We start from the raw sequence: 19,086 nt of genomic DNA, 5'->3' as shown, positions 1-19,086 counted from the left end.
ACGTCTTCCGCCATTTTGGAGAGTACCTTATCGGCATTATTTACGTTAGGGTGGAAAGTGCGCGCATGAACATAATCGGCGTGTTTACACTTATGGTAAAGCGTGCGTATGCGTTGTGATACTCTCCAAAATGGCGGAAGACTCGGGAGAAGAATTGTTGAATAAAGTCGTCATTTTTGCTTTCTTTGCGCACAAAATGTATTCTCGTAGCTTCGCAAAATTGAAGTTGAGCCACTGATATCATAGACTGTTTTACCGATGTCCTTGCTACGTTTCTGTCTGGGAATATTACAGTTGTGTTGCTGTCTGTGGAGGGTCAGAGAGCTCTCAGATTCCATCAAAAATATCTTAATTTGTGTTCTGAAGATGAACGGAGGTCTTACGGGTTTGGAACGACCTGAGGGTGAGTAATTAATGACAGAATTTTCATTTTGGGGTGAACTAACCCTTTATGAATGTTTGTGATAATGTAAGAAAAGTAGTTTAAATGTTTTGCAACTTGCTTGCCACAACTTAATATAAACAATGCTGGAAAAGTATTTTCAGTAACAAAGTTTGGATTTGAAATCAAAATAATGGATGGATAAATGTGTTTGTGGTAAACAGCCAGGGATCAGTTGCAGACTCCTGTGTGAAAGCACAGTGACCACCTGCTGCTTCTGCACCGCTTCACATACAGCTCACGAAATCAGGCTTGTGCTGTGTGTAAGCTATTGTGCAACAATTGCAAGATTGTAAAAACAAAAATGCACTGCATGATCAAACATTTAGGTGAGAAATATATATTTTTGAAAAATGTCTAAAAAAATGCCCCCCCCACCACCCCTCAAATTAAAAAATCCCCCTCACAAGAGTCACCTAAGAGGGGAATTCATTTTCAAAAATGAAATTCAGGCCCTGAATAAATGTCTAAAAATCTTAAATGGATCATCACTACAAATAATTCTACACGATAAAAAGAAGGCTTTAAAAAGATCGGTATCGGTGATCGTATCGGCAGATATTGCTTTCGGTGATCGGCCTCAAAAATCCTGATCGGAGCACCCCTAGTGGATAGAATAATAAAAAAACATTTTAAAATCCAGCAATACTCACCAGTCTATGCAGCAGCTGAAGTTCCAGAGAGGAAACGGAGGTGCTAAACTGGGCAGCGTAGGAGCAGGTGGCCTGGCATCGTTTCACAAGTTCAAAAAGTGTAGCATCCATGTTCAAGGCTTCTGGAGTGCGGGTACGCAGACCTTCGAAGTTGAGAATGGTGCTGCAGAGAAAAGTAACCTGGTTGGCACGCTGACTCTCCTTCATCACCAAGGCACGGCGTTCTGCTATAGTGGCCTCAAAGTCCTGCAGCACTGGGGCGAGTGCAGGGTTTGCGCCACCGGCCCACTTCAGCCTTTGCTCTATGCTGCCCTCTAGACTTGCCAACTTCTCCTGCAACACAAAACCCAACACGGTTTAAATGAAAAGGTTTCTATTTCACTTTGACATATTTTCCAAAACATGCAACGCCTTTAACCTGGACGCTGCCAATAGAAGCTTCGTCCTGACTGAGTTTGTAGAGCTTCTTCTTCATGTTGCTCAGGATGATGGAGCGAGGCGGGGGACTGACCGTCATGGGCTGCGTCCTCGCACCGAGAATGTCCTCATGCTGCCACTGATGAGAGAGAACAGAAGGTGAAGGTCACATTTACTGGTGCTTGGTAAAATTTCATGGGTGAATTTCAGTCAAATCCCGCTCATGTTCAGATTATAATTTGCTGCGCTTACCAACAAAAAGCTGCTTGGTTTTAAAGTGACTGTAGTTTGTTACTTCTCTATGTTATTGACAATGCATACGGGACCTGATTTTTTGCACACAAAGTTTCACTAGAACTTCACAGCCACAACCGATGACGACATTGTTTTTTGTAAACGGAGACACGGTTCTTACCTGGAACATGGCGATGTGAAGCTGAGTCCTCTGCAGGCTGACCTTACAGGCTTCAATGCTGACTTCCAGACGTCGTACCAGGTCCAGTTTTTTCCAAGCCGTGTCGTAGGAGCTGGCAAGCACTGTAGCCCTGTTGAGCAGCAGCTGGGATATCCGTCCTGCCTGCACCCCTTGCTCTACTGCTTTCTTGCACAGGTCATCCAGAGAAACCTTCCCCTCAGCGCCAAAGTCCTTGGCCTCCACCTGGGCAATGAGATCCATGCCGAGGGCACTGAGAGCGCTGCAGATGGCCAGGCCCAGAGCCTGGGTGGGGAGCCCCATTAGCATCTGCCTCACAAAATCTGCCGTGAAGGCTTTGATGGGCCGCATCATCTGGTCTTCGGTCACTACAGTGGAGCCTCGGTACATGGGTTTCACTATGGGTACTGGGCCATTTGAGGGTGGAGGCTCATCAGTGGGTGTAGGACATGTTCCTGTTAGAAAAATAAGTGTGTAATAAAAAGCCTGATTCTGCATAATGACTAGGGTTTTTTTCGATACCGGTGCCAAATCGATACTTTTAAAACGGTTCCAGTGCCTAAACCGATACTTATTAAAAAATAAATAAAAATTCCCCAAAAAAATGATGGATTGGCCATTAGCACTATAAACACATGATGTCCGTTTCATTCATACTGGACGCCAGAGGGCGCCCTCGCACAGAAAATCCACATATCCAGTCACAGAAGTAGGAACTCATGACCCTCCAGGAAATCCCTTATATGGACAAAGGCATGCTATTATAGCTGCAACTGAGTAAACAGAACATATAAACGTTTTGAATGATAAAACAAAGGCAATAAACACTCGACTGCGACAATATAGATTATCGGTGTTATTCAAGCCATCTCTGGTATTTTCATAATACTTAAGTGTATTTATAATCCATTGCTAATCGATGTATTCTTTTTAAAGTAGCCTATGGAACATATTTTCTGCCTCATTCTGTGACAAGAAGCCTCATCAGATCACAAAAGGAAGCATTTGACTGGTGTTGTGGAGTAAAAAGGTTATAATGTTCTCTTTTGTTGGACAACTGGTTTAGAAATGTGAATACAAGGGAAGTTTAGCTTTAGGCATTTTAATTTAAGCATGTTTAGCTTAGTTAACGGAAGGCTACCTGCTGCCATCAGAGCAAGTGTAATTACTGCATTCACACGCTCCTCGGATGCTCTCATTTCCCGAGTTGTGCTTTTAAGTCAAAAAGTGTTGTAGTAACACTCTTGTTACTACAAAGATTTGTATTATTACAGTTTTCTGACTTGAGTTCACGTGCATTTTCTCAGTCGGGAAATTATTTTTCACGTGCGGTGCCGGTGATGATGCTTCTTACGTCCGTTTCGGAGAACCAGAGGACAAATATTTCAATCGATCGCTCAGGCATGGCACCGAAATCTGCGTTCTGATTCGGTTCTAGTACATACCGGTTACATAGATACCGGTGCCATACTGGTACCAGGTTTCGGCACCCAACCCTAATAATGACATACTACTCTTGCGTGCTACTTTGTATTTCTTACTTTATTCATGCGTCATTCCTAATATTGAGAAAATATCCATAATATATTGCGAAATTATCTAGTAGATGTTTACCAGATAGCGTCTGTGCAAATGATCCGCACAGACGGAAGAAGTCTCGGATGGTCTGGAGTCTCTTCAGGAAGAAAATTTCCTCCAAGACCTGCCTGGTCTGCACATTATCAAAGAAATGGACCTGTGTAGCTCTGGACTCCCGGATCACATCCACCTTTCTCCAGGCAGCAGGCACATCCATAGAGTTCAGCTAGAGGGGAGAACAGGATTCATTTAGACAGCACTCTAATCAAATAAACACATCTAAGGCATATGATCAGCTAGGGACAAAAACAGAAGAAAAACCTGACTACCCTCCTAGTCACATGCTCTTTTTTTCACCTCTTTCCACTTCAGTTATTTGCAGTCACAATTTGTTGCTTTCACGGAACACCATTCAATATGAATACACAATAATAATAGCATCAAAAAACATGGAAAATATGTTTTATTCTATTAAAGATGACAAAAACACATAACTCAAATATATTACTATTCTGCACATTATCAAAGAAATGGACCTGTGTAGCTCTGGACTCCCGGATCACATCCACCTTTCTCCAGGCAGCAGGCACATCCATAGAGTTCAGCTAGAGGGGAGAACAGGATTCATTTAGACAGCACTCTAATCAAATAAACACATCTAAGGCATATGATCAGCTAGGGACAAAAACAGAAGAAAAACCTGACTACCCTCCTAGTCACATGCTCTTTTTTTCACCTCTTTCCACTTCAGTTATTTGCAGTCACAATTTGTTGCTTTCACGGAACACCATTCAATATGAATACACAATAATAATAGCAGCATCAAAAAACATGGAAAATATGTTTTATTCTATTAAAGATGACAAAAACACAACTCAAATATATTACTATCACCAAAATGAAAATTCTTGGCCAAAGCCGAAACTGAACAAAATGAAACACTGGGCCAAAATACAGAACGTTTTTTCCCTCTGTATTTAGCCAATTTTTTTCACCATTGCATTAATTAAATAGCCACAATGTGTTTTTTACTGTTTTGTCTTGCTTTTCAAAGAAAAACTTGATTACAAAACAAAACTTAACACTAAACATTTGTTAATATTCTAGCAGACATTATACCAACAAAGCACAATTTAACTTAAAATTAATTTAGTTAGTAAAAGTTAAGTAAAATAAGTAGTATTTTTTTGGCCATTTTTGAAACCCCTCTTGAATCAGGCATGTATTTTTTTACTGTATAAATAAATGCTGCCTTGCAGAGCAGAAGAGAATTCTTTTAAAACAGACAATATTACAGATCCCAATTTGAACACTGTGTGAATGTTATAATAAATGTATTAATAGAGCTGTTGTAATTATTATTATTGTCTTTATTTTATTTTACAGAACAACAGTAAAATTACAATACTAAAATTTATGAATGTTGATGAAGTTCTTGCTTTTTCTCAGCTTTTATTTTGGCAGAAACCCGCAGGAAGACCTTCAGTGCGGACAACAGCAGATTTATAAATGATTCTCATTACGGATTTGGGAAGATGTTTGTCGCACGTATCGCATTGTCACACGCCTTGTAAAAATACATAAAAATGTGACTGAGCAACTGACGAGTAGCAGCTTCAGTGCAGATTTTCCCCGTGCTTTGGACTTTGAGCCCTGGCTATCGAGCTTGTCATTACTGTCAGAATACATGCAATTCGTGCATGTATTAGAAAACATAACGTTCTGCAGTTTATTTACTAATTGTTTAAGGCAATTTCATGATTTCAATCATCTTACAGTAACCAGCAACCACCCGTTCCTCTTCTCATCAAAGACAAGCGATGCAGTACTAAACAGTCTCTCGCTGTCGGTGCATGTAATAATTTTTTGCATCTTTCACAATGCTGACATGTTTGCTGCATTAGTGCACGCCTCTATTTGACAGCATCACGTCATTGTTTGGTACAATTTATTCAGTCTTGTCGCACTGAAAGATTTTTTTGCTATTGTCGGCCAAATAATTTTGGTTGCCGAACATTTGGTGCATCCCTAATCATAATTACAGTATTGTACTGTTAATGCACTAATCCATACGGTATTTAACTGATGTGTATACTTCTCAGACTGAAGAAAAAAAATATCTGTATTCTTTGATAAATAGTACAGGTTTACAGAACATCTAAACTGTACAACAGACCCAGGCGGTCAAATATTAGGCCCTGTCCACATGGAGATGAGCAGGGATTAAATTCCCGAATAAAACGCGGTAGCGGTCGGTAACTCCGGTGTAATTTGAACGGGAGCTGGCGGTCTAACAATATCCAGTTTCCGACGTCCATTTAGAACAGCATATCTGCACTTTATTCTTATTGACCACTGGTACAGCCTTCACTCGGACTGTTATGCACGCGCTGCACGCATGCTTTCAGCGTCACGCCTTTTATTTGCGGGGTCTGTGCGCAGCATGTGCATAACGATGCTCAGAGCAGGCTGTACCTGTGGTATGTCGATGAGTGACAGAGCAGAATAAAGATGGAGCAATGCGTTCAACTCGGTTTTGTTTATATTTTGCTTAGCCTATAATTTTAAATGACAGATGTCGTATTTATTTATTTTTCTCTGCGACACTTTTCCTACTGTGTTAACTAGGGGTGTAACGGTACACGTATTCGTACCGAACCGTTTCGGTACGGGTCTTTCGTGGGTGTCTGTCTTTAAAGTGTTTTGTTAGTTTGGTGTGTTTCCTCGTTTTGATGTCGCCACGTCTCAGTGCTTTTATGAAGAGAGCGCAGCTGCGCACCTTTCGGATAGCACATCAAGAACCGGGTTGACCGGGTACTCGGTACCACCGGTACTTAAAAAATCCTGTTACCGTAACGTTTTCATTTTTTTAGTACCGACTTGGTACCGAAGTACCGGGTCTTTTGACAACACTAGCTGTATACGTAAAAAGTTTGCATCGTATTGGCGTTTCATCCAGACGGATCCGGCGTTTTGGGAGTGTGAAACCGCTATTTTTTGAAACCGGGTCCCAGAGTGGATAAATCTGAAAACAACACCTTTGCGTTTTCGTGCGTACAGCCAATCCGCATATTTTGTGAAACGAATGTCATCACCCCACGTCTCGACCCTAGTCAGACACCGCTACGTCACGTAACAGCAACAAAAACATGAACAAACACTGCACGATTGTCTTTTTATTAACTAACATTAACACAGATTAATAAATGAATTGTTCCATGTTCGTTTGTATACAGCGCTAAAGGTTTATGCGCATAGTACAAGTCTTCTCCGTTTTTAGTGCATCTCTGTGGCAGAATTACAGTGCCACATACTGGTCTGGCATGTATACTACATCGTTTTGTGTCAGTTTCGTGTGTACGCAGATATTTCTTGAGACAAGGGGAAAAAAAAGCTCTGGCTTCGTGTGGATGTGGCCTTAGACAATATTACATCTCTATCCAAACATGAATTACAAACTACAATATTTTACAAATCAGTATTTTTACCTTGTCAATCAGAAGTCCAAAAGCAGTCTCCAACTGTGCAAACATGCCATCAAAAGCTACCAACAACATCTGACCGGCACTCATCTTGGGTGTTTCCTGCACGGAGCTCTCCATGCTGCGCGGCTGGATCAGTTCTGAGTACTGGGCTCGCAGAACCCTGACACAAAACAAAGACACAAAGTTCAGTCCATCCAAATTCAGTAACATTATGTACTTAGTAAATATTTCCATTTTCCATGTTACCTGGTGATATCCAGATAGTGGTCATCTGGATCCTCCTCCAGGCCCATGGCAGTGTTACGAAGGTGAGCCTGCAGAACCTCCCCCAGTCCCTGCAGCGAAACCCCATCTGCGCACTGATCGATAAGTGCGTCCAGCTCCGCTAGCATGGCCTCTAATGTATTTTCTCCCTTCAGCATGCAGCGCAGAGCCTCTGGGAAGATGATCTGACGGAAGTTTGTGTTGAGCTCCTTCAAATATTAATAAAAAATGTTTGAGAGGGGGGAAAAACCATCACTGAAACCACTGAATACCATTAAACACTGAGAACATTACCTGAAGGCAGGTGTAGACGCCATTGGCCAGGTAGACAACTTGCGAAGTCTCTGCAAGGCTGAGGATGTCCAGGTCATGTGACAGAAGCTGGCACTGCTGCAATAGCTGCACAAGGCACGTGATGTTTCCACTCATACTGCAGAGCTCTTCCAGGAACCAGGCACCATCACGGGACGTCAGCTCCACCAGCTGCTCTCCGGCACTGGCTGCAGCTCCCTCCATCACCAGGTTACGCCTGCAAAGCACAGAAACACTGAATTCTTTAAGATCACTGAAAAAAAGGCATGGAAGACCAGTAAATTATTTCGGCAACAAATGAAGGTTTTCACAATTCTTGTAGCTTTTTTTTTTTTAAAGTCACAGACTCCGACCTGGTGAGGGCACAGAGGGCAGAGACGATGATGCCGGCCAGGCTGAAGGACCCGAGCTCGGTGTCCTCGAGCAGGAAGACTTTGATGCAGCGCTCGATCTCCTGCAGCTGCTCCTCACAAACGGGCACACCAGCGCCCTCTGCCTTCAGACGCTCTACCTGCCGCAGCAGCCGAGTGTTGGTTTCTGCTGCATGGTGCTGCAGCGCCATCTCGATGCTAGACAGGAACTGACATGTGGCAGGAGGGGGCTGGGGTGCAAACTGCATTTCATACCTGAAAAGAAAGAAAAATAGGATTTTTATGATATCTAATTAATTAGAGGACATGGAAAAGTCAATTTGAAAAATGATTACAATTAAAGGGGTCATATGATGCTTTTTTTAAAGATCATTATTTGGTGTATTTGGTGTAACAGAATATGTTGACATGCTTTAATGTTCAAAAAACACATTTTTCAAATACTGTACATTATTGTAGGTCCTCTATGCCCCGCCTCTTTCAAACGCTTCGTTTTCTACAAAGTCCCTCCTTCCGACAAGCGCAGTATGCTCTGATTGGCCAGCTGACCCAGTGCATTCTGATTGGCCGAACACCACAAGCACTCGTCGGAAATGTAACGCCCCTTACCATAATCGCGAGCTTCAAGCTTTCAAAGGGCAACAGAGTCACGTGACAGACACGGTGATTATGCAGTACACAATCCGTGGTTAAGACAGCTGACGTACGATGATTTCTGACAGGCAGTTCACTCTCCTGTGATGTGACCCTGTTCCCCTCACACACACACACACACACACGATGCGCAAAACACCGCATTTGAACAGTCAATAGCAAATACTATACTAAATACTAAATAGCAAAACAGTAGCTGATTCAGAAGCGCCAGATTGTCATAGCAAAGTCAGAACTACCTACTCTCCTAGGTTCACGAAACGGTCGTCCATAAAATGCATTGCTGTTCTGTTGTAAGTAATCTTAAAGATTCCTAAATGCATCTACGCGGGATTATGCAAATATTTCCACATAGTGGGGTAGATATGTGGGGGCGTGTTAGAATGAGCCGTTTTAGGGGGGCGTGGCAGAGTCTTAACTTTGATAAAGAATATCTCTTTGGTTTTGAGACTTTGGTCATTGCAACTTCAGGGATCTTATCTATGCACAATCAGCTTGTAACACTCCAAAGAGAAAGGAAAACTTGAAATCGCATCATATGACCCCTTTAATAAAAATGCATGATTGATTTTTCCAGATTTTTCAGGACATGAAAACCTTGATATATACATTCAAAAGTTTGGGTTCAGTTTTTTTTGGAATACTTTTATTCAGCAAGGGCACGTTACATCACAGAACAAAAATGTTAAAATCAAAAAAGTTTTTAAATAATATAATATTATTAATAATAATACTTCACAATATTACTGTTTCACTGTACTTTTGCTCAAATAAATGCAGCCTTGGTGAGCATGAGACTTCTTTTAAAAACATTTTAAAAATCTTACCGACACCATAACTTTTGATCGGTAGTGTAATTATAAAATTGTATTGTTTTTTATTATGTGAAGTTGGACCAGTTACTGATGAAAAAGCAGCCAAAAAGTGTGAACTGGAGACACAATCAGTAGTTGCACTTACTGGTGATAGACGGTCTGGCAGTGATCGACGGTCATGTCACACACCAGCTCCTCCATCCACTGTTTCCACGTGTGAACTCTGTGCCTGAGCAGCACCGCACGGGGGTACAGCAAGGCCACGGTGGCATAGCTGTGCAGGTGCTCGAGACAGCCACGCAGCTGAGAGCGCCTCTGCTGTAACAAAGCGCTCACCTCTGCCTCCAGTGCCTCACACTGGCTAATTAGATGTGCCTGGCCTGCATTCTGCAAGAAAGATGTTGCTGGCACATAGCTAGGTGGACCTGCAGTTTACACAGACCAAAGGAACAAATTAGAAGTTTGCAAGAGCTCCTTTTGCTTCACATTAAGCTTCAGTTAATATTCTGTAAAAGAAACCCAAAATGATCTGCACCTAAATCAATAGGGCTACTGATCTCCTGGAGGAGACTGGCAAGCTGAGTGGCCTCTAGACTGGCAAAGGCAGCATGATACTGAGAGATGCACTGATCCAGATCTGACAACTTCCCCTGAATAGCATCCTGTACAGTTCTCTGCCTGGACTGCAACTGAGTGTGCTCGGAAAATCTGGAAATGGATGGAAGAAAGAATGACAGTGAGAACTTATAATCTGTCCAATCAAATCTACACTATTACACAATCAAGCAATAATAGTGACCAGCTGAACATGATTCCCTCTAAAAAAAAAAAAACTCCTTGGTGGTCTCGTCTGCTGACCTGTGCTCCAGGGAGTGGATGGGATGATCTGCTCTGGTGTCCGCTCCCTCCAGGAACTCCATCTCCTCCAGCAGCTTGCCCTGCACTTTCTCCACTTGTGTGAGCTGCTCCTGCAGGTTTAGGTACTCATCCACTGCCTCCTCCACCTGCGGCAGCACTCCAATCATCTCATCACGGTTCTTGAACCAGTTCACCTAAAAAAAAAAAATTACAAAAAAAAAGAAGAACATTTTGATTAGCAAACCAAGTCAGGTCAAATTTATTTGTATAGCGCTTTTCACAATACATATTACTTCACAGCAGCTTTACAAAAAACATAACGTTAATGAGTATAATATCTTAACATCTTCATGCCTTACAATGGCATTCAACATATTAGAGCTGGGCGATAATACGGTTTTCATTTTGTGACAAACACGAGTACCAAAGCAGTTGAGAACTGCTATATATTCACTCCATGCGAGTATACTACATGTATGCAGATAAAGTTGGGCACACTTGTGAATCCACCTTTTCATGAAGAGCTGGGTGATAATAGTTACATTTTGTACTGAAATAAATCAGACAGTTGAGATTTGCTATACACTTCAAATCGCTCAAATTGAGTGTACTGTATGCATGCAAGTTGGATATAATATACATTCGACTTTATATAGAGAGCTCAGTGACGACGGTTTAGGCCTACATTTTTGTGATGATATAAACCAGCTTGAGTGTAATTTTTTGATGTTGTATCCAAGCTTAAGAATTAATCAGTAGTTTGGTTCCCCTAAATATGTGATATAGCAACATGGCTCAACCAGGGGCAACAGTTTGAGGATGCAATACCTGCTTACCCAACCAATGTCATGCAGCAGTAGTGTTGGAAGAAATTCATTATTTTAGCAAATTCTTATATTGAAATCAACATATCTCACATTTAAGAGGCAAATGTACATATTTGTACCATTTGCACTTAAAATTCTCACCTTAATCTCAGCCACACGGGAGGAGAAGAGGCTACATGTGATGTCTCGCTCCATCTCTCTCTTGCTCTGCTTGTTCTCTGCTTGCTGACCACCACCTCCATACACAGCCCCTGCAAAGCCCACCTCGCCACCTGCTGTCCAGTCCACCAGAGGGTCATAGACAAACGCCTCCAAAAGAGTCAAGAGGGTCTCTCTACCACGGCGCATTATCTGGATGACCTGAAAGGAAAGGACACCGTTCAAATTTGTATGCATGTTCTAAATTAAACAATAAATGAATCATTTCCATTCATGAATCATCTCATTCTTACCTGTTCACAGGACAATCTAAAGATGCCCTCCACCCCTGTGACCCCCAAAGCGGTCTCAATATTGTGTGTCATACGGAAAGGAACCTTCTCTGGTACTCTCAAGCTTTTTCCTGTTAGGATGATGAGGTATTTAAATGTCTATGCCCATGAAGTATGTTTTGAGTCATTCTCAAGTGAACAAGCACTCACCCTTCTCAAAACAGACGTTGTAGTCAATGTGTACCACCTCACCAGTCGTCATATCAATCAGCACATTGTCAAGATGACGATCTCCTAATCCAATGATGTATCCCACCATTGACATTACAGCAGTGGATCTGGCATAAGACTAAATGAGACGCATAAGATTGGTTAATTTTAGTGCAAGGCATTTATTCTAACACTGTGCCGAACATAGGTAGGACATGTGAATAGTGGTTCCTCTGACCTGAGTCACGCTCCACCACTCACTGGGGGTGGTACAGGAGCACCAGAGCTCCTTTGCCAAGAGATTAGGGGGTGTAGCCTCCATCAGCTCTCGGAGAACGTCTCTCATGACATTCAACGGCCAGTCACGGCGTGACACATCCAAACTGAGGCCGACAGCCTTTAAGGCAGGACTGATCTTACTGTAATAGAGCTCACTGGGCCGTGGAACCATGGGAAGATTCTGAGGTTGCTGGAAGGAGTCCTGTGCCTAAATAAAAATAAAAAAAAGTTACAAGATTTGGTCAATTTTTAAATCTTCCTTCACCGAAAGGGAAGCCAATCAATAGGGCTGCACTATTTACCTCAACTGAAAATAACAACTGGCAAAATCGACGCGTTTCAAAAAGGCGGGGCATAGAGGAGAAACAATAATGTACAGTATGTGGAAAATAATGTGTTTTTTTTACTTTAAACCGCATAAACACATTTCATTACACCAAATACACAAAATAATGTTCTTTTTAGCAGCATCATATGACCCCTTTAATGTATTTTTACTTTTATAAATTATCTTAATTTTTTACATAACAAATGGTCTTAGTTAACTACAAAAACCCTGTAAAACCTGAAGCGTTCTATGCTAATTTTCACTCTCACCTTCTGGGCTTGGACCACAGCCTCACGCTGCTGCCAGCGTTTGTACAGACCAAATAGTGGAGTGGCTCCATCCACCCACTGGATGAGGCCTGATCTGGTGCCCAGCGGTGTGACAGAATAATGACGGGCGTGAAACCTTGGACTCTCCTGTTGATTCACTTTAGTGAACATGGTGTTGACGATTGACAAGAACTGCATGATCCTCTCATCCAAATGCAAGTCCTCCAATCCTAAAACACAAAGATAATGTTTACATGAGCAAATGTTAAATGCATTAAATGGGATAATTCACACAAAAATGAAAATTATGTCATTTACTAAACTGCTCAATTTATATGGATTACTTTTACAATGTCTTTAATAGTTTTGGTGGAAATGGACTTTAAAAAGGGGGGACAGAAATCTCAAGTAATATGTTTATTTGTGTTTCGAAGAAGAACAAAAGTCTTGCCTGCTGGGAGCAAGTCCTCTAGTGATGCTTTTAGCCACGTTTAAAACTCATACCTTTGAATAGGTAAGGATAATTTCTGCCATCAGAGCCTAGAAAGTAGAGCTTCTTGGGTTTGGTTTTAGTCGGCAGGATGGTGATGGTATTGCCTACGCTCTGGATGGTGACTGCATCTGTAGCAGACACCTCCCCTGGCAGCGCCATCTCTGTGTTGGTCATGGCAGTCAGACGGGGGCTGATCTCATCTAGCTGCAGGAGGTAACTAGCCCGTTTTTGTGCCCTTTGCTGCAAGCTCAGCATGATCTGTGACAGGATGGGGTAGAATTAAAAAAGGTAAAATGCACAGCATGCATATCAGCATTTCACTTATGCACACAGCTGTCCTGACCTGTTTGAAGGGCACCCAGCTGCTGGCAGGATTGGCTGGATTAAGAGGGCTCCTCAGTCTCTCTAGAGCATTGTGGATGGCCTCTCCATACGTCTCCTGAAACCACGCCTCGTGAGGAGTCTCCGCCGGAGCAGCCGTGATGCTGCGTACGTGATCCAGTGCAAATACCACAGGCTTCATCAGAGCAGAGTGCTTCTCTCTCATAATAGCCACCTTCTCATCCCTAAACCACAAGAGATTGAGAATTTAAATAATTTTCCATGAACCATGAGTCACTTACTAATGAAGTTTCTCCTTCTATATTGATTTCCAGGGTCGTGACTTACTTGCGCAGAGTGTTGTTGTTCTGAACCCTTTTGACCTCGTCCTCCAGCTGTTGAATCCTGCGCAGAACGTGCATGTGTTGCTGCTGCAAGACCCCCAGCCAGAGCTCGTCCCAGAGCAGAGTGACCCTCCTCAGCTCGCCCACCAACAATTGCACCTGCACACACAAGGATCAACAAAACAACTCTTAAACAATGGCCTTTAACACAAACAGACACTTATAGAACAGCAAAGTCCTTTCTGTAATACCTGTAGCACCATGGTGGGGTTGGCAGAAGAGAGCTTGTCTACAATCTTGCTGTAGCAGTCCTGCATCATGGCTTGGTCTTCACTAGAATACATCATCTCTTCCCCGCGGCTGCTCTCTTGAGAAGTCGGCCCGCTGCCCGTCTCACTCTCACATCCACAAAGAGCCTCTCCCTGCATGTTCCCAAGAAGGGTTGGCAGGGACGACGGCAGCTTATTACCTGGCAGAGATGAAAACATAATTTTTCTTCCCCAAAGAGGCTGAACTTCTATATATGATCACTAAACTGAGAACTGACTGGTTGTTTAATGTCTCCATCAAAGCTAAAGCCAGAGCATTTTCCAATTGTCTTCAATAAAGAAAAGCAAGCAGAGAGATGAGACACTGACTATAGTCTCTTTGGTATGTTTAAGTGCAAATATTTGGCCCAGATGCATGGTCCCAGACTAGTAGAATATTAATATGTAAAACAGTGTTTAGAGGAACATTTCGTTCACCATGGGTCTATCAGGTAGGCAGCTACATAGCGCTCAAGCACCCCTAGTTTTAAGAAGAGCATCTGGCATTTTCATCTGGCTAAAAATGTTTATGTCCATGCTTCGGTGGACACATGGCCTAAGGTAGCCTGGAAATACAGTATGTACCTGCAGCCTGAGCCTCTCCACCAAGAGAGATAGAGCCAACAATGGCAGGGTAGAGGATAAGGTGGGGTGAATCTTGGGCCACTCTGCACAGCAGGCTGCAGATGCTCTGGCGGATGTAAGCCTCAGGGTGATTTAGTCTGGAGAATAACTGAGGGATGATACCTAGAGATAAAACAGAGCTATTAATATTACATGAATAGAAATAACTATCTACATGATGTAGAGAGGAAAGTGTTCATTACTGTATTGATGTTCAAGTTCTTACCTCTCCAGGGTGCAGTGGGGGTGGATGCCAGGCCGTGTTCCAGACCCTCTCTTAATTCCCCAGCATGCTTCACAAGCAAGCGCAGCAGACGGAGGGTTGCCATGACAATGACATCATCGCTGCTCTGTTTGCTGCTCTGGTTGTTCAGGAGCAGCTTGAGGTCGTCTTCATCTATGGGCACCTGATGATCAAGACACCAAGAAATTTGATCGATTTCGGTTTTAGAAATGTATCACTGCGTAAACATTAGAGGAGGAATCCTCTGACCTGCCCAGCGTTGAGTTTAAGGAAGGTGAAGTACGCTCTGCAGGAGACCCGGTACAGGCTGAAGATTCGGTCAACCACTCTCCTCCACACCCCAATCAGCCCATCGGTCACAGTGTCCTCCAACTCAGACAGCCACGGGCAGGCACTCAACAGCTGTCGGCCGATCACATCCACCATGTCGTCCTCCTCATCCTCTTCATTCTGCAAGGCCATGTCCTCATCCTGCAGGAACACAATGACAAATGAATACACAAAACGAGAACTATTCACATGCCCATCGCAGATAAATGAACATCAGCATTAACCTTGAGGCAGAAATCTACAAGTTTATATAGATAAAATAAAATATCTTTAAGAAATTGATACTTTTATTTTTAAATCAAGTTTAAATAAGTTTAAATCAATCAAAAGTGGCAGTAAAAAATAACATTCCAAAAGATGTTTTTGAAATTTAAAGTTTAAAATAGAAAATTAAAATCTGGAAGCGTGAAGGCGCTGTGTGCTTCGTTGTGAAAGCGAAACTACTTTGTTTGGTCTTCCAAAAGAGGACGATATCGCGTCATCATGCCTGGAGCTGATCCGTGCTGGTCGCTGAGGAAATACAACAACTACGCCCTGTAGATCACCGGATCGGCTTTCACCGTGAAAGAAGCAGAGTCCAGCCCGGGGTCGTCACATGTGGTTGCCGCAGGCATCACAATATGATAAGGGATGTAACATTTCCGTCACACACTTGAGGAATTCGGCCAAAAACACATTTCATTACACCAAATACACAAAATAATGTTCTTTTTAGCAGCATCATATGACCCCTTTAACTTTCCATTTGCCAAAGAATCCTGAAAAAATGAAAAATATGAAACAACTGTTTTCAACACTGATAAAATGTTTGAACACCAAATCAACACACTAGAATGATTTCTGAAGAATTATGTGAAAGTGAGTGGAGTAACTTCATTAAAGTCATTTTTAAATTGTAACATTTCACATTATTACTGTTTTTACTGTATTCATTTTTTTTTTCAAAAAATTAAATTTCAGCCTTGGTAAGCATAAAAGGTCTCCTTCAAAAACACCACTGGAAGAAAAGAAAAATGCACCAATCCCAAACTCTTGAACTACAGTATATTTAAATGAAATGCCTATGTTTTCTAGCATTATATTTCCATAGTTCCTTAGCGTGTAGTGTGCCACAGTATGAAAACCACCGATTCAGACTAATTTACAAACTGTGAACTCTATAACCTGAATTCCAGCTGGACGACACATGGCTTGACCCAAAATGCCGAAAATGGTTTCCTTGTCCTCATCACTGGTGCCTGCTGGGAGCAAGTCCTCTATTTCTTTCTTCTCCCCAAGGAGCAACGGAACCCCTTCTCCTTGACTATCGACAGACAGAATAAACACAAAACATCAGTATGAGCATATCACTTTTTTTTGTAAACTAACATTAGCAATTTTATTGGGAAAAATACCTGGCATTGTCCACAACCTTTCTGCCCCATCTGTATGCCCAGCTGGCCAGAGCAGCCCATGATTTGGCCACTTCAGGAGCCTGAGTAGTTGAGAGTTGGTACAGCTGCCCAAGCACGAAGTCTGGCTCCCCGACACCAACACTGACTGTAGACAGAACAAACAAATCTTCACGATCATTACAAAGAAACAAAGACAATATCAATCACACACTAATACACATGACACTGTAGAATGCAATGCGATCATCATATTGGTCCTCAACCATTCATGACACAAACAGCATGGTTTAATGCATTGGCATTAAGCCTACCTGTAGTCTCTGTTGTAATATGTGGCATTCCCTGATCTTCCAGCGGCAGCTCCAACAGGCCAGAGATGTTTTTTGAGAGAGCTGAGAGGCTGGTAGAACCAGAGTTCCTCTTCACCACCATTTTGAGTTGTGGAGTCAGATCTTTCCAGTCGGCCAAAAGCCATTTGCACAGAGTAAGCACAGAGCGACAGGCTGCACGCTCACACTTTCCAGAGTGACAGTACGACAGCGCACAGGAGCTCAGCATTTCCATAGCAGATACGGACTGACCTAAAAGGCAGAGAAGTGCTAAGACATTCACACTGCAAAACACCAAGACCAAGTGAACTGGCCCAAATCAGACTGAAAGACAGCTTAAAAACACTTACCAGCAGCAAACAGAACTTTAGCCTTCTCGATCTCCAGCTCTGGTCCCCACTTCTCCCCAACAGTGCCTTCTAGTGACAGCTGCCTGAAGCTTTGCACCAGGTCCTGACCTTCTGAGTCGCTCACTGATGGCTTGTTGCACAGACTCAGCAGACGCGTGGCCAGGGCGATGTTTCCTTGCTTACGAGCAAATTTCACCGCAGTCAGACAAAGCTCCATCAGGTGAGAGTCCACTGGAGCAGATGATCCTGGATGAATCATTGCAGAGTCAACAGAGACGCCACATCACATTCATTAGCCAAAATTACACATAAGAGAAGGAGACCTTACCTTTGAGTTTTTGGAAGAGCTGCCGCTGGAAAGTGGTGTATCGGAGAGCATGTAGCCATGGCTGAACATCCTGCTGCTTGCAGGTGGTCAAAGCTTCACTGAAGAGCGGAATTAAGCAGTCCTACAGGGAGAAAAACAAAGAACGGGGATTTCTTGAAAAGGAAAAGACACATGACAATGTATTTGCATGCTCACAGGGTTGATGTGGTGGCTCAAACCTCTGGGTGCTGGTTGCAGAGCGAGTTCTCTAGAGAGTTGGCACAGTGCAGCTGCAGGGTGCTGAGAGTGGGCAAGGAGTCAGACAGAGTGAGAGTGGAGAGACGCAGGGGACCCAGAGAGATGCGGCCCGTCTGTTTCAGGTACTTCACCAGGGTGCTGAAGATGAAAACCCAAATGTAGACTCGCCATCAGTACATACATAACTTGTTGAAAAATCTACTGTGTTCAGACTATTTACTCACTCAGATGATGCGAGAACCTTCTGGTCCTGTTCGTGATTGGTCGCAGTGATGGCTCCAACAGCGCTTCTAAGGAGCTGTACCTCAATGGCCTTCTGGAGCTCTGATGGGTCTGGGCTCAACACAGCAGGAAGAAGCCTCTTCAGGTCTGTCAACACAAACAAACATTAATACATACCACACCAAATGGCTGATCAGCGAAGCTGTTCATAGAAATGGATTCCACATGTTCTGACCAATGTAAAACAAATGATTTAAGGATTTTTAAAGATCATCTTTACAAAAAGCAATTTCTAATTTCTACTAAAAAAAATTTGAGCCGAGCATTTCTAGGTGAAAAATGCTGCTGCTGCTGCTAATTATTTTTATTGCCATGTCTTTTCCAGGCCTGACAAAAAAAAAAACTATACTACTTGTTGGTTTTCCATGACTGTGGATTTAATCATACCAATCTTGTCCTTAGTTGAAGAGTTAAGAAGGCCATAATCCTCCCCAGGGAGCAACTCCAACTGGACACGGCACTCTGCGAAATCCCCCTCCTCAAACCTGCTCAGAGCTCTGGAAGGCAGACAGATTAAAACACAATCATTTCAATGAACTCCTCACATTCCTACAGTCAGGAGGAGTTCAGTTATTGTCAACAGTTCTGCTCCTACACACCTGATGTAGTTAAAGTCTGTCTTGAGGTTGACACTGGAACTGCTGCTGTTCTTTTTGAGGTTCATCATGCTGGCCTGCCACTCCTGCACGGACTCCCAGTCGCTCAGGGCCACATAACACTCACAGGCCTTATTAGCCAGGAAGTTGAGCACTTCTGGAGAACACTCACTGGACTTCAACAACACAGTTTTCCTTCCATCTCCTATTAAAACAGCCATGACAGAAACAATAAGAACCAAGGCAACTTCGGCAAAAAAAAAAAAAAAAAAGATAAGGG

General features: G+C 42.8%; 1 protein-coding gene across 1 annotated transcript in view; it reads right to left on the bottom strand.

The window, feature by feature from the left end:
• Nucleotides 1-19,086, bottom strand: part of LOC107729485 (serine/threonine-protein kinase SMG1-like) — a 43,252-nt gene that overhangs the window by 5,614 nt on the left and 18,552 nt on the right. Inside the window, exons 25-56 of the mRNA XM_016540012.1 lie at nucleotides 18,810-19,011; nucleotides 18,598-18,707; nucleotides 18,153-18,297; nucleotides 17,910-18,066; nucleotides 17,692-17,812; nucleotides 17,364-17,609; nucleotides 16,996-17,265; nucleotides 16,685-16,829; nucleotides 16,455-16,593; nucleotides 15,210-15,431; nucleotides 14,943-15,123; nucleotides 14,678-14,839; nucleotides 14,036-14,253; nucleotides 13,789-13,943; nucleotides 13,463-13,685; nucleotides 13,131-13,377; nucleotides 12,627-12,856; nucleotides 11,989-12,237; nucleotides 11,751-11,889; nucleotides 11,562-11,671; nucleotides 11,251-11,469; nucleotides 10,283-10,476; nucleotides 9,960-10,132; nucleotides 9,570-9,849; nucleotides 7,938-8,210; nucleotides 7,567-7,801; nucleotides 7,255-7,481; nucleotides 7,012-7,168; nucleotides 3,560-3,749; nucleotides 1,928-2,400; nucleotides 1,514-1,651; nucleotides 1,096-1,428 (exon numbers count right to left, since the gene is read on the bottom strand). Of these exons, the coding sequence (XP_016395498.1) occupies nucleotides 1,096-1,428; nucleotides 1,514-1,651; nucleotides 1,928-2,400; nucleotides 3,560-3,749; nucleotides 7,012-7,168; nucleotides 7,255-7,481; nucleotides 7,567-7,801; nucleotides 7,938-8,210; nucleotides 9,570-9,849; nucleotides 9,960-10,132; nucleotides 10,283-10,476; nucleotides 11,251-11,469; nucleotides 11,562-11,671; nucleotides 11,751-11,889; nucleotides 11,989-12,237; nucleotides 12,627-12,856; nucleotides 13,131-13,377; nucleotides 13,463-13,685; nucleotides 13,789-13,943; nucleotides 14,036-14,253; nucleotides 14,678-14,839; nucleotides 14,943-15,123; nucleotides 15,210-15,431; nucleotides 16,455-16,593; nucleotides 16,685-16,829; nucleotides 16,996-17,265; nucleotides 17,364-17,609; nucleotides 17,692-17,812; nucleotides 17,910-18,066; nucleotides 18,153-18,297; nucleotides 18,598-18,707; nucleotides 18,810-19,011 (6,563 nt within the window). The remainder of the gene's footprint in view (nucleotides 1-1,095; nucleotides 1,429-1,513; nucleotides 1,652-1,927; nucleotides 2,401-3,559; nucleotides 3,750-7,011; nucleotides 7,169-7,254; nucleotides 7,482-7,566; nucleotides 7,802-7,937; nucleotides 8,211-9,569; nucleotides 9,850-9,959; nucleotides 10,133-10,282; nucleotides 10,477-11,250; nucleotides 11,470-11,561; nucleotides 11,672-11,750; nucleotides 11,890-11,988; nucleotides 12,238-12,626; nucleotides 12,857-13,130; nucleotides 13,378-13,462; nucleotides 13,686-13,788; nucleotides 13,944-14,035; nucleotides 14,254-14,677; nucleotides 14,840-14,942; nucleotides 15,124-15,209; nucleotides 15,432-16,454; nucleotides 16,594-16,684; nucleotides 16,830-16,995; nucleotides 17,266-17,363; nucleotides 17,610-17,691; nucleotides 17,813-17,909; nucleotides 18,067-18,152; nucleotides 18,298-18,597; nucleotides 18,708-18,809; nucleotides 19,012-19,086) is intronic.

The sequence above is a fragment of the Sinocyclocheilus rhinocerous genome, unplaced genomic scaffold (assembly GCF_001515625.1).
Source record: "Sinocyclocheilus rhinocerous isolate Xijiao unplaced genomic scaffold, SAMN03320098_v1.1 scaffold697, whole genome shotgun sequence".
In the NCBI taxonomy this organism is placed as follows: Eukaryota; Metazoa; Chordata; class Actinopteri; order Cypriniformes; family Cyprinidae; genus Sinocyclocheilus; species Sinocyclocheilus rhinocerous.
Note: the sequence above shows the minus strand (reverse complement) of the source record. Positions and strands in the feature narration are given on the sequence as shown.